This window comes from Chroicocephalus ridibundus, chromosome 5, assembly GCF_963924245.1.
Source record: "Chroicocephalus ridibundus chromosome 5, bChrRid1.1, whole genome shotgun sequence".
Lineage (NCBI taxonomy): Eukaryota > Metazoa > Chordata > Aves > Charadriiformes > Laridae > Chroicocephalus > Chroicocephalus ridibundus.
In genome coordinates this window covers 48,461,999-48,475,409 of record NC_086288.1, presented here as the reverse complement: position 1 = coordinate 48,475,409, position 13,411 = coordinate 48,461,999, and the positions used below count along the sequence as shown (strand labels likewise).

General features: G+C 46.6%; 1 protein-coding gene across 2 annotated transcripts; it reads right to left on the bottom strand.

Annotated features, from left to right (window-relative positions):
• Positions 1-3,056: 3,056 nt before the first annotated feature.
• On the bottom strand, positions 3,057-9,993 carry CD8A (CD8 subunit alpha). Of its 2 annotated transcripts, XM_063336846.1 has the most exons (6): positions 9,373-9,991; positions 8,448-8,816; positions 7,810-7,899; positions 7,138-7,254; positions 5,499-5,529; positions 3,059-3,194 (listed from the first exon to the last, which is right to left on the bottom strand). In XM_063336846.1, the coding sequence occupies exons 1-6, from the start codon at positions 9,416-9,418 to the stop codon at positions 3,140-3,142; spliced, it is 708 nt and encodes a 235-aa protein (XP_063192916.1). In that variant the 5' UTR covers positions 9,419-9,991; the 3' UTR covers positions 3,059-3,139. The 2 variants fall into 2 exon arrangements, with proteins under 2 accessions (XP_063192915.1, XP_063192916.1); XM_063336845.1 differs by lacking the exon at positions 5,499-5,529 and having other exon boundaries at positions 3,057-3,194; positions 9,373-9,993.
• Positions 9,994-13,411: the final 3,418 nt, after the last annotated feature.

Here is a 13,411-nt window from a genome sequence, read left to right as displayed (position 1 = left end):
GAAGTCTCTGATTATCTTCAAGGATGAAATTTCCTCTTTGGTTTCTTTTGAGGCATCTGGCTGTGGAAACGGAGCTTGAGCCGGTAGATACTAGTTGCCGCAGGCAGTTGTGTGGTGGTCGGTATTTATCTGGGATTGTGGCACTCGGATGCTGGGTCCTGAGGATTGTGCTGAGCAGAGCGTGCTCTTGGGGCACTGCATGAGCTGTGGCCGGCAGAGCGCAGGTTAGAGGTTCAGGGTGAAGAGTGCGTCGAGGGAGACAGGAGGCTTCCCGGTGCCTCCCCAGTTTGGCACTGGGGTTAAAAGAGATCAGTGATGTTCTGTGATTCTGAACTAGAGGTCAAAAATCGGCAGCCCCCACTGTGCAGTGCATTTGGTGCTGTATTGAGGATGGTAATTGCAACTGTCAGTGCTGTAATTTTTTTTTTCTAGATGTTTATTTCCTGTGCAAACGACTACTAGAAAAAACCAAACCCCAAACATACCCTGCTTCCAGTTGTTGGTGGTGTCAGGAGGGCTTTGGCTCTGTTGATCTTGCTGCAGGAGCCGGGGGGGTGTCTCAGTGTGGCACCGCACAGGGGAGCAGTGCTATTAGTAATGTCAGTAGTTAGTAATGCCCGAATATATGTATTTTACATTGCTTAGGGTATGGTTTTGCTCTGCTTATCCTGCATTAGGATTCCATGCGGTTCCTGTAGTGAGGAATTTGTTGTACATAGGTTCACCTTATTGAAATGCTTTTGATTTTTAAGTACCCATATCCTGTTTTACACTACAGGATTGACTCTCATAGCGGTAGAACTAGCAATAAGTATTTAACCTGTGGATCCTGAAATAATAATTTCATTTGAAAGAATAGCATAGCTTATAGGGAGCAAAATACAGAAAAATGCTTCTGTTAAGTTTTCTGTTCAATGTTTAGCACTATACGTTCAGTCATGCCACATTCAACTACTGTGCTAGAGAAACTGCATTTTCAAGGAAACGCGTCCCAGGTATAGTAGGGGGCCTTTTGTGGGGAAACACCACCAGATGCATGCAGTCAGATCATTCACCTTCTTTCTACAAAGCCATTTAAAAGAGCTGGAAGGTCGCTGTGGAAGTGTGGAGGCAATCTCTTGGAGGAGGATTTAGGTTTGGGAGTTAGTACCAGATCAGGAGGAGCACTGCCTGATAGCCCGGGTTACGGGAACGTGGCATAACGTAGACCAAAGCCCTAGGTGTAATGTGAAAACGCAGGATAAAATGATTGAGAACAGCGAGAGAAGAGCTGTAAGAGAATGCTACCAGTGAGGTACTGATGTTCCTACCTCTTGTAAACTGTTTTGCAGAAGTGCTTTATGAGTTAAGGCTTTATAAGTGAAAACTTTTAGCTCATACTAAGTCAACAGGTTGACTCCGGGACAAGCTAATAATAAAATTGATGCTCGCAGGAGAGAGAGAAAAGGCTTGAGCTTTTCATCCTCGTGGTTAGAGCTGACTGTAGGATGAGATCAAACTGATTGAGGTAACCATAACATGTTAAAATGGGGCTAAAAATGTGACCTAGTCTGCCTCAAAAGAGGTTGGTGAGTAGGATCTGCTTCGTGCTCGTGTCAAAATGCAGGTGCATGTTGGTGACAGGGCAGAGTCTGGCACCGCAGGTGCAGCGAGACCCTCGCTTCACCCAGCTTAGCACCTGGGGTTTGAACGAGGCCACCCTTATTAAGGTCTGAATTCGTAGATGTTTCAATGTTAAGGCTTTTCTGTTAATTTTTTTCTTTATAGTGTGTGTAGATACACGTAGTTGTCATTCGGTATTTCTTCTTGTCTTCTCTTGGTACACTTCTCTTGTCCTTTTTTTATTTTTATTTTTTAAATTAAGAATTACAAAAAACTAAGTTTGAGAGAACTTTGTTTTTCTCTGAATTTCCTCAGTTTGTTTGGAGAGGAGGAGACTAGCAAAAGGTTTCTTTCATTCTTTTTTTCCCCAGGTTTTTATCAGCCCCTTGGCAGGAATACTGGAATACCTTCAGAGTCTTTATCTCATCCACCTTCTCACCCCCCTGGGATGGGGGAGTGTTACGGGCCCATCTTGCAAGTCTGGGAAAAGAATTTTAGATCATTTTAGGCAGTAGTAAGCTGGAAGCTGAACTCTGGCATCTTAAAGCTCAGGCTGGTGTGTAAATCACTGCCTTTTCCCTTATCCAAGTCTTCCTCAGACCCTCATTTATTATTTTCACAAAGGATTTTAGCGGTTTTGAGGCTAGGAGCTGAATAAAGAACTAAACATTAGCGAGTCCAACTAAAAACACTTTTTAATTTTTTTCTCAGTTCTTGATGTGCAAGTGGAGTAAGGAAATATTTACATCACATACAGAGCAGAAAAAAACAGAACTCACTGTAGTTGATGAACATGTCCCAAGAAGGAAGGCTAAAAGTCCTGCTTAACCAAAGGAAGTGACAAAGACCTTCCCCCCCCCCCCCCCCCACTACTCAACTATTTCTTCCAGAACCTTCCTTGCTCAGGCAAAACTGCTGAAATCGGTAGAAGTGGGGCTAGCAGCAGAACAAGGAAAGGATAGCAAGAGGGAAACAGTAAACCTTAGCCCCCAGGGCTGTAAAAACTCTCAAAACAAGGCCCTTTAATCCGTGTTTACCTTCTCAGTGCAGCCTTGTGCTATGTTAGATGAAACAGTAAAACTCCTAGCAGATACGTGGCACCGGGAAAAGAGGGTCTGTTAAGTGAGGGTTTTTATTTCGAAGTAATCCTGTAGCAAATTCAACTTTTAGCTGCATTTTAGAAAGAATTACACACTCCTGAGGAAAGATCTGGCTAACATCCTTATTTCTCATCGGTTTGATACATGTCAGCATCCGGATTGACCTGTTTCTTTTGCCTGAACCACGGAGCTCTGCCATTTGGAACAGAAGTGGTGTTTGCCCTTGGGAATTAATTTGAAAAATCTCAGGTTTTGGGAGGAGTTGTGCTTTAGCGTGCAGCTCACAGAAGAAGCGCCTGCTTGCTGTCCGTGTGTCTGCTCCATCTCTTCAAATGTGTCCAGGCAGAGCGTGTGAGAACTAGTAGCAGTATAGATAATGTAGGTGATGCACTTATGCAGTGACAGCTCCCAGAAGATGATCCAGAAGGTGCAGATGCTCATACGTGTCGGCTTGGCGTGACGGGTTTCGCGTTGGGCTTCCCGTTCGCAGGTCTAGAGAGAGAAAAGGTTTAGACTTACTTTCACGTCAAAGCAACAATTAAAGTATGGCTACTGATCAGCTTGTTTAGCCTTGGTCTGCAGCCAGGGACCTCGAAGAGCAGGCTCTAAAGTGTTCCTAAATCCCCTTTCTTAAGAGACACTGCTAATCAATTGTTACACTAATTAAAAGAAAGGGTTTGGGTTTTTTTGTGTTTTTTTTTTTTTTTAATTTTTTAAAAATTTGCGTCTGCCTTCTGCACACTTCTGTCCTCATCAAGCCTTTCTCCACACTCAGAAACGCTGGGAGCTGAAATGGGAAGAAAAGCTCGGGTCTTTTTTGGAGTCGGGGAAGCTGTTATCAGTTCATAAGGACTCTTTTTTTTCTTGTTGCAAACCAGTTTCCTGCAGAGAAGTTTGAAAGGAGGCTTTCTAGGCTACCAGCGTGTTCCCAAAATGATGGAAATTAGTGGTCTCCAGCAACTGATAGTTTTATGCTGGTTTAATGAGTTGGAGATTTGGTACCCCTTTTCACTGAAGATTAATTTGTGGTGGAAAATGAATCCTTCAGCTGCCAGCGCGAATCCCAGGCCAGATCCTGAGGCGCTTTTTAATTGGGTGAATTGCACTGTTAACTTCCAAAGAGCTTCATTTCAACAACTGGGAACTGCTCAGAGCAGCAGGAATTTCCTCTCTACATACAAGCTTAAATATGTTACAATTGCTTAAACCATAAGGCTGCCGGAGGAAGGCTGTCCTTTGTAACCTGACTGCTCCATCGGTGCAAAATTGAAGAGCTCTGCAGCGTGTTTTTCTCCTCAGGGATGAAACATCTTTGCCCAGGGCTGGCAACAGGGATTGAGATAAGAATCCCGAACAAGGCTGGGAGAGCTCTTCATTATCGTTTAGCCGTTGGAAAGCCAGGCAAGGATCAGGAGATATAATAAAAATCCATTGTTTAAAAAAAAAAAAAAAAAAAAAAAAAATTGCCAGGCTCTTCCCTTTTTCAGACAGGCAAAAGAAAATGTGGGTCTGTAGGGGCAGCTGTATTCCCACAGGCGCAGGGGAAGATTGCACCCCAAGGGCAGACAGCATTGCCACTTGGTGCCTCTTCCCTTCATCATCGTTATTTATTATTCAGGCACTGATTTCTGATGTGTTCTGCCTTTAAAAAAAAAAAAAAAAATTGTAGGGATCCATTTTCTGTTAATGTAGGAGGAGAGAGGTTCTTTCTGAGTGGTCATGTTAATTTGGGCAACTAAAAAACTATTAACTTTTTTTACTATGAAACCCATGGACGTGTAACAAGGAACGGTAATTTATCTGATTTAAAAGGCGCTCGATGTGCGAAGCATCAGGCCGTAGAGCTGTGGCAATACTGTTCCAAACTTTCTTGCCACCTGGCCGGAGCCGGAGCGGGGAATTCTGTGCTGGAGCCCTTTCCTGCCCCCAGCCCTGGCCTGCGCTCCCAGCACAAGGCTTGCAAAGCCGCAGCCGTGGTTCCCTGCGGGGCAGGCGAAGGGAAGGAACCGGCCGCTGGCAGCTCCGTTTGCAGAAGCAGAACGTGTGTTACTCGCAGGCAAAAGGATTTCTTCTTCCAAACCGGCAAATTGCAATTCTTACTCCAATTAGCGTTTTCCTGGTGCCTCGGGTTGATGGGTGGGTTGGGGAGGCGGGAGGGAAAAGCATTAAAAAAATGTTCCTGTCTGCCCTAGAAAATAGGTTAACTCTAAAGCTGTGCCTCTCTGCATTGCTGTTTCCCAGGAAAGTCATTTGAAGGCTGCATCAGCCACTCGGCTACTCTCACTTCGTGCCTGTTGGGGAAATAGGGGCATAAAGCCATGCTGGTGTTGGTCCAAAAATTGCGCAGAGGGGGATTTGAGATGCAATGACTGGCATCTAATCCATGGGCGCAACCTGAAGATCTGGTGATGGAATCAAATGAACAGTTTGGGGAGGGGAAGGGGTGAAATACGGTCACCGCCGAGCAGAGCATTGTGAGCACTAAAATGTGATAAAAGTTATGAACGTGGGGTGATGCACAAAGTTTTTAGGCTGCCACAAACACCCCTTGTCTTTCTGTTAAGTAGCTACTACCTTGTCAGTGATTTAAATTGTTTTAAAAAACCCAAAAGCAAACCCCGCAGGAGAAGATAATCTTATCTCTTTTTTGCCCTTAATTCATTGCGCAGTCCCCTCGCATCCACTGTGTATTGGATGGAGAATATTTAGATGGCTTTTTGGCACCTGCCTGCTTTATCGCTCGCTTGAGGGTGAGGTGCCGCTGAGTCTAAGTGCCAACACCTGTCACTCACTAACCTTTTACATCTGCACCTTCGTCTTCTGGTTTCTAAAATAAAAAAGAAAACGTTTTAGTTCAAAGATGCCAAGTCCCAGCTCGGGAAGGAAGCACTGCAGCAAGGTAGGGCTGGCGGCCGCTGTGAGACTAACGACGGATAAACGGAGCTTATCTTTGAGGAAAGCCGTGCAAGTGAGCGGTGCTGCAGCTCACGTTCCCCCAGCAGTCCACTGAAATATTTTCATGAATTAGATTTTCATGGGAGTAACAGTAGCAGGGTCAGCCTGGGAATGCCGATGGTGAATTTTTTTTTTTTTTTTTTTTTTTTTTTTTTGCTGTCTCCAGCGACTTTGGCATGTTACTGAAAATCCATCGGCAGCAATTAATTTCTACAACAGGCGAGTGGCAATGATGCCACACAGCATGCAACCAAGTTGAACGATGCTCTTCCCCATTTTAGCATCGACGTCGTCACTTTGGAACGTACACGGCAAAATAACAATGTCCAGCCATTAATTTTAGCACAAGGTAAAAATCTGTCCTTGAGGGCTCGGGGCTGCCTGCTGCAGAAATTAATTGCAGCTAATGGCTTTTCGCTGGTAAATCACATCAGCATTAAAAGGCAGAAATAAATCATCGGGTGGCATTTGTAGGTTAGCGATGTTGCAGGTCACTGGGGAATCCTAGCGCACAGGGAAGGCTCCTGGTGACTTCAGAGGGAAATCTGGACCAACTCTGGGTGCTCGGCTGCATCGCCAGCTATTTCCCTCAAGAAGAATGATTTTTGGCTGTGGCTCATCTGTGTTTTTCCATGCGTTCCTTCCTATCGCTGCAGACCATGCTGATCAGTATTTTTCAGGGCTGAAGGATGCTGCAAAATTGTACTTTTTTTTTTTTTTTTTTTAAACTGGGTCAGCTGGTAAATTCATCCCACATCAGCTCCGGGCTGTGGGGTTAGTCAGGATCTAGTTAGGTTAATTCAGCAGCAAAACACTCTGGTGTTCCAGGCAGATGAGCTGAGCCAGTTTAATGTAACTTCTGGGGATATCGGGAAGTTAAACTGATTTCAGTGAGCGTTGAATTGATTTAAATACATTTGCACTCACTGCTTGCTCGGGGTAATTTAAAGGCATTTCAAACATGAAATTTCACCAGAGGACTTTTGCCTACCCAGGGATTTTGCCTTACTGCTTTAGCCATAGCAGTCTCTGAACCTGTGCAATTAAGTTGCTCGTTTGCGTACAGCTCAAGCTGTCACAGCATTTGAATTTGCAAGCCCCGTGCTGGAGCATGTTTACCCGATTTTGTCAAAGTGTTTCAAGTTCTGGTACTTTTACCCTCTGATACACCGATTTAAGGATGGTTAGAGCCACCTTAGAGCCATTGTTAGAGCCAGTACAGTTTGATAAAGCTTTCTCTATTTATAATTTATTTTTCTTCCTTGTAGTGTAGAAGTTGAAAATTATTTCTCAGCCTAAGCCTACTGATGAGGAAAACGCAGACATGGATTTTTAACAGTGGTCCTTCTCTTGTGTTGACTGTGTCCTGGTTATCTGGTGCCTACGTAAAGGGGGTAGCTGGGAGATCCATTCCCCTGAAGGACAGGGCTGCAGTTTCAGGCTAGAGGAATATCTACGGGGGGTTATGGGTGAGTCTTACTTTGGCACAGGGCGATGGTGACTGCCAGGGCGAGGAGGAGCAGGAGGCAGGCAGCTGCTAAGGGAACCCAGATGAAGATTTCACAGAAGAAATTCATCTCTTTCTTCTTGCTGGTCTCTGCAGGAATAGAGAAGAGGAAAGATACTCGTGACTGGTGTTACGGCCAGCTGTGGTGGAGCCAAGGGACCTGCCTGGCATTCAGTGAGGCTGGCGATGAAGCAGAGGGCTTCCCCTGGCCTGCAAAGGCAGAGATGGGTACCAGGGGTGTCCACAAGCCCTGGTGTCATCCCCAGCGATAAGCATTCGTTAGTGCTGCTGCTGTCAGCATTTTCCTGAGGACTTGAGGGAGGATGTGTAGCCAAAAATTTTCTTGTCTCCACTGCCAAGGCTAAAACCAGCACCAGCCCCCGAGGCTCTGCCCTCCCTCCAAGTCTTCCCAATGTACCCAGTCATGAGGCATCCTCGTGCTTTTTAAGTCATCCTTAGCCTTTCCTATGAGGGATGAGATGTTGGAGTTTAACCCTCCCAGCTGCGTGTACCCACGTGTCCAACTCTGATAAAGCTCTAAGTATTTTTCCCTCTCCCCCTATCCCAAAATTCCTGCAGGATCCCCCTTAGTATCAGTGGACCAAAGCCCAGCTCTTCCCCGCTCCCTCCCTGCAGCTGGGCTACCTGGATCTGGGGTCATCGGGCAGGGATCCTTTTCGGTGATGCCATGCTGGGTGGTGGGTGCCGGTGCAGTGGGTGCCGCTGTGGTGAGGACTGTAAGTGAAAATGGATGAATACAGCATACAGGGAAACACAATACAATAGTGCTCTCCTGCCTTTCTTCTCTCCCACCCCTGCCAGGGCATGGCTGCTTCTCTGGCCAGTGTAGGGATCAGGTCCAGAGCCCCTTTCATAGAGCCCATTTTGGATGGTGACTCCCCCAAGGAGGGTCTCCCAAGACCCAATAAGGAGCTGCAGGCTCCTTATTTCTGAAGGAGGGAGGGATGAGGGAGAACTTTGCTTTAGTCTTATCCCTTCAGAGCCATGAATGGGATGGAGAAGTGGGGATGGGCAGGTGATGCTGGGTCTGCCCGATCATCTTTGCCTTCGGGCAGGAGCGATACCATGAGAAGAGATGGCAAGCAGGAAGCTTCTGGCAGGAGGACCGGTGGGTTGGTCACAAGATGCCTTGGGCAAGCAAGCAGGGAAAATAGGGTTTGTGGGAGAGGCGACCGATTACAAAAGGCATGGACAGGAGGTGCTGTCCATGCAGGTGGGCATTTTGGCAGAGCTGGGCAAGGTTGGGTGGAGGTGTTGCTGACCTGGGAAGAAGGCAGGCTGGCCGCTGCTGAAGTAGAGCACTTGGTTGCTGTTCACGACGCAGAAATAGTTCCCCTCGTCCTCCCGCGTGAAAGACTTCACTATCAACTGGTAGGAGCTGCCGTCTTTCCTCGCCTCGAAGCGTGTGGATTTCTTCTCGTTCCCATCAAAAGTGCTCCGGGACAAGGAAGAAATGAAGACGATGAAGTGAAGGTTCCCGCCCTTGTCCTGGCGGATCCAGAATGCGCCACTGTCCTCCTTGATGGTCAGACATTCCAGCTCCAGCCGCTGTCCCACCCGGGGGTGTGTGATGCTTCTGTCACGAAACCTGGCCGTCATCTTATGCCTCTGGCCCCGGACCCCAGGGCAGCCTGGGGAGAGAAATCCTTGTGGTAAACACTTGGGAAGAGCCATGTCCCCTCCGGGCAAACCTTGTTCCTTGCCCACCGGGTGTGAGGTCAAATAGAAAGGGATAACTGGGCTGTCTGGATGACTTGACGGTTTTACTGTAGTCCTCGCTGGGATTGTGCGTGGAGGGTGCTCAGTAATCAGCCACTTGGGCTTTGAAGGCAGGTGCTGCCTTTCAGCTGCCTTCTCGGGGATGGTACCCCTTCCCAGCTTGTCTGCAGTGACTCCCTAAAAACACTGACTGCTAAATCCCCTTTTTTCCCTTTCCCCCTCCCCTCCAGAACCACTTCTGTGACCGTGCTCCCTTCCTGGTGCACATGATGCTGCAGCCACCCCTCCGACTGCCCTACACTGGCTGAGGCAAGGCCACCACAATTACTGAGCAAACCTCAAAGTTGGCCTTTTTGATTTGCTTTTTATTTTCCCTTTAACTATTTAGCCCAATTTCTTGGATTCAGTGGAAGGGGTTTACTTGCCCCTCCTGGGGAAGGTGGTGCACAACCCTTTGTCCATACTCACAGAGCCCCAGAGTGAGGATGAGGAGCAGCGCAGGAGACCTGGCCATCTTCTCCTGGGGGTGGCTGTCTGTGGGGACGGCGCAGCGGAGCCGAGACGGTCTTTCTCGCTTGACTTGGGAGGCTGCGTCGCTCTTTGGAGAGGATGTGATGTCATCAGGACCCTCTTGGGTAAAGAGATGGTGTTTGGCATTGGCGGCAAAATGAAAGGAAAAAACCCAAGATTTCTGAAGAAATTCAGTTCTAATCCAGAATTTGGGTTCATTTATCGTTATTGGTTCTTAACGGTGCCTCAAGGATTTTGCCTCGATGACGTCCGTAGAGATGCATAGTGATGATGCTCGTGCCTGAGGTAGGATCAGCCACCGCAGCCTGATGTCTCCCAGCCGTCTGGGGGTTCACAGCAGCTCCAGCTCTGCAGAAGTCACGGACAAGCCCCGTGCTTTGGCTGCAGAGACCAGGTTGCGTTTCTTGGCAGGGCCTCTGCTGCCTTCACTTGTGCGCGCTCGAGGGGTCTTGTGCAGATGGCAGGGCACAGCGTATTTTATTACTCGGCAAGCAAGACAGGGGTGTTCCATGGCATATGTCCATGCGTATGTTTGATCTCCGAGCGCATGCATTGCTGACACGCAGCTGAGTTCTTCAGGTGTTCGATTGTTCTCTTTGCAATTCTTCTTTGCAATTGCTCTGCAAAAGCCACTTTGTGCAAGGCACGTGGTCTGTGATTTGAAACCCACCAAAAAAGCCTCATGCCCCAGGGATATGCTTTTTTTTTTTTTTTTTTTTTTTAAACACCTTGCGGTTTTCTTCTCTAACCACAGGGGCTTCCGCCCTGCCAAAAAACCCCTTGCAAGCTTCAACGGAGAGGGCCCTTGCTGCTGCCTCCAGGTGACCACTTGCACACGGATATGGGTGATGCTTCCTGGAGCCTTGCACATACAATAGCAACAGTTTCACCAGGCGGCGAGGTGCTGGGCTACTGTATTATTTATTTCTTTGGTTGTCACTTCCTGGCTTTCCTGCTGGTTATTTTTCTGTGCGAGATGTTTTTCTATTTCTCCTTTGCAAAGAAAGCCCCCTTTTCCTGGGCATGTCAGAAACCAGGCGCAGATGGCTTTGATGCCGCTGCTATTGTGGCTGCTACTTAGAGATGAGTTATGGAAAATGCTTCGGGAACTGGGTTTATTTCATTGGGCGCCAAGGCGCATTGGTGAGTGAGGAAAGCTGCTGTTAGGCCTACCGAGATGTGTGAAATTCATACTTTCATGAGGCTGTAAAACTTGTGATGTCTACCTGAAATAGGCCTGCTGAGATCTGTGAAATTCATACCTTCATGAGGCTGAGAGACTTGTGATGTCTATCTGAAATAGAGCGGGTTTTGGCAAAATAGAGAGGAATTAGGTTTCATCAGTTTAATAACATTACAAGGATCTGGATCTCAAAATCCTGTCAAGCAAATGTGAATGTCAAACTTGAGCTACAAGTCACCTCTTAGCACTCCAGACATCTCCAGATGAGACATCAAGTGGGCAGTTTATTCTCCATATCCTAAGTAGAATTCATCCTCCCTTTATAATGGGATAAGCTGCTCTTGGGAAGCGCCTGTTTTCATGGGCTGGTGAAGGAATGTAAACAAGGAACTGAAACTACAGGCCTGCCTTGCAGATGGCTACAGTTGAGTCTCATGTTTTCTGAGAGGCTGAAGTGAGCCGGTTCCTGCCATCCATTGGGATTGTTGTGTGAGTGCCCCTCAATTCCATCACCATTACAAATCAGTGACAGAAAATGAAATTTCAAAAGCACGACCCTCCCAAGGCCGAAGTTGGAAAATTCCTGATCCCCATTTTTCAGTACGGTTCAAGTAGAAGTGAACGTGTTGGCAAATGAGGATGGATCAAATGTTTGTCAGGATTAGGTTCTCACTCTGCTGTAGAACGTGGACACTTAAGTATAGCACATGGTGAATGTCCTCAGAGATGTGGTCGTGGATGTGCTGGGAGGGCCTATACGATTAAAGGATCACCTGGGAAGGGCTGTTGCCTTTCTTACTTCTCTCTTGTCTCTGATTAACAGTAAATTTTATTATTAATCAGTCCGGGGTACCAAACTGGAGCCCAGAGATGCCTCTCCTGGGTGTGGAGGTATCCTTGATCTTGGTCCTCATGGCTCACAGAATGAGCTGGTTTCGTACCCTGCGTCACCATTCAGAGGTCTCCCTTTTCTCTTCGTGCTCTCGTTTGCTGAAGCGCTTTGTGACTCGCCACTACATGAAAGATCCCAGCAGCCCCTGTCTCTTCTGACGCTTGCCTGTTGTGCTGGGCAAGGGCGACCTTGGGGAGTCACAGGAGACGGCTTCAGGGGGAGCTATTCCTTTCTGCTGCCTGTAAGAAACTGCTAATGAATATAGCCTTTAAGGCAAGACAAAAGCTTATTGTCAGCAGGGAGCTATAGCCTTAACCGGGCTCCTATGCATCTCTTTTCAGCGTGGACACACTATGTTGGCCAGAGAGGGAACCAGGGAAGTGTAGCTCCGATGGAGACGTCTCTGTGTGATGAGATAAAACCTCCCCTTTCCTGTGCCCCCGTCTCATGTCTCCTAAATAATAAATTAGCTTGGACAGGGATAATTTTTTTTCTGGCTTCTGTGTTTAGGTATTGCTTAGCACAAAGCTGTTTCTATTTCACATAGTGACAAATAAGAACAACTAAAACAGTTGCAATGGCAATTATTTGATTACGAATACCTCCAGGCCCAAACAGGACCTCCTGGAAAAGCTCTAATTTAAAATCAACACTTGTATAAATAATTTGGATCAGTATATGTAAGTTTTGTACTGATGACCTGCTCCAAAACTGGGAGGAGTATGTGGTTAATCAGATTAATTAAGGAATTTCTTTGATTTTAGCATGCTCTGGTTTGGCAGTTTGTCCTCTAGATGATATTTTGCAATAGACTTGTCATTATTAGACTGAGGACCTGAGTCAAATCAGTGAAACGCTAGCATTAATAACATGTTTTATTAGTAACTTCTGTTGTAGTGCCACAGTTACAGTATGACTAAGGAAGAAAAAACTCAGACAACCAGTAACTTCTGCAGATCATCTCATAAGAGATGTCAGGAGACCAGACATGTTGGTTAGACCATAGAAGGTCATTCCTTTTTTCTCCCAAACCTACCAGTAAGTTTCATTTTACTCCTAGCTAAGGTTGCAGGCCTCTGATTGCTGGTGAACTCCAACCTCAGTTACTCATGACTGAGGTTTATCATTATATGATGAAGCCAGCCTAGGTGTGTATTTAATTAATGTCAAACAATTAGACGGAAGAAGACAGGAGCAAGGAGAGAAGAGACACAATCACACGGGGAAGAGACAGACTCACAAGGGTCTGTCTTTTTTGAATGGGACTTGGCAGGAGGTGAGTTTAGGATTAATTTTCTCTGTGCTTGCTTACATCCATTTAACAAAGAAGACATGGGAAATGAGAGGGAGCTTGGGGCATCAGAGCTGAGTTTCAGATATGATTGATTTCTTAATCATTGTGTGGAAGGATCTCAGTCACTTTTTCATAGTGGTAAGAAACCCTTCAGCTTCTCAGTGTCAGTAACATCAGACATCACATGGATGTCTCAGAGTATTGCGTGACTGGCAGCAGGAGCACGTCTCAGGATATGGGAATTACACTGTGATGGTTGGTAGACCAAAAGGAGCATCAAGATGACCGTGCCCTGTCAGGTCCCTTGTTCTGCTGCCCATGGTACCTCCTCGTGGTGCTTCAGAAGGACTTGCCATTGCCGGTCAATGATGCAGCATCGCTGATGATGAGCAGGTGCTGCTTGATCCCTGCAAGCGATCAGTGATGGTAACTCGGGCAGTGACACCGGATTGTTTTGGCTTCAGCGTTGATGATTCTTCCTGTTGTTAACCTTTGAAGGATCTCTTTCGTAAGGAGGAATGGAAAGTTTTAATGAAGATTTCAAATTTTAGTCACAAATCACAAACTTTTGTTTCAAACAGAGGAAAAAAATAAATGTTGAGACTCT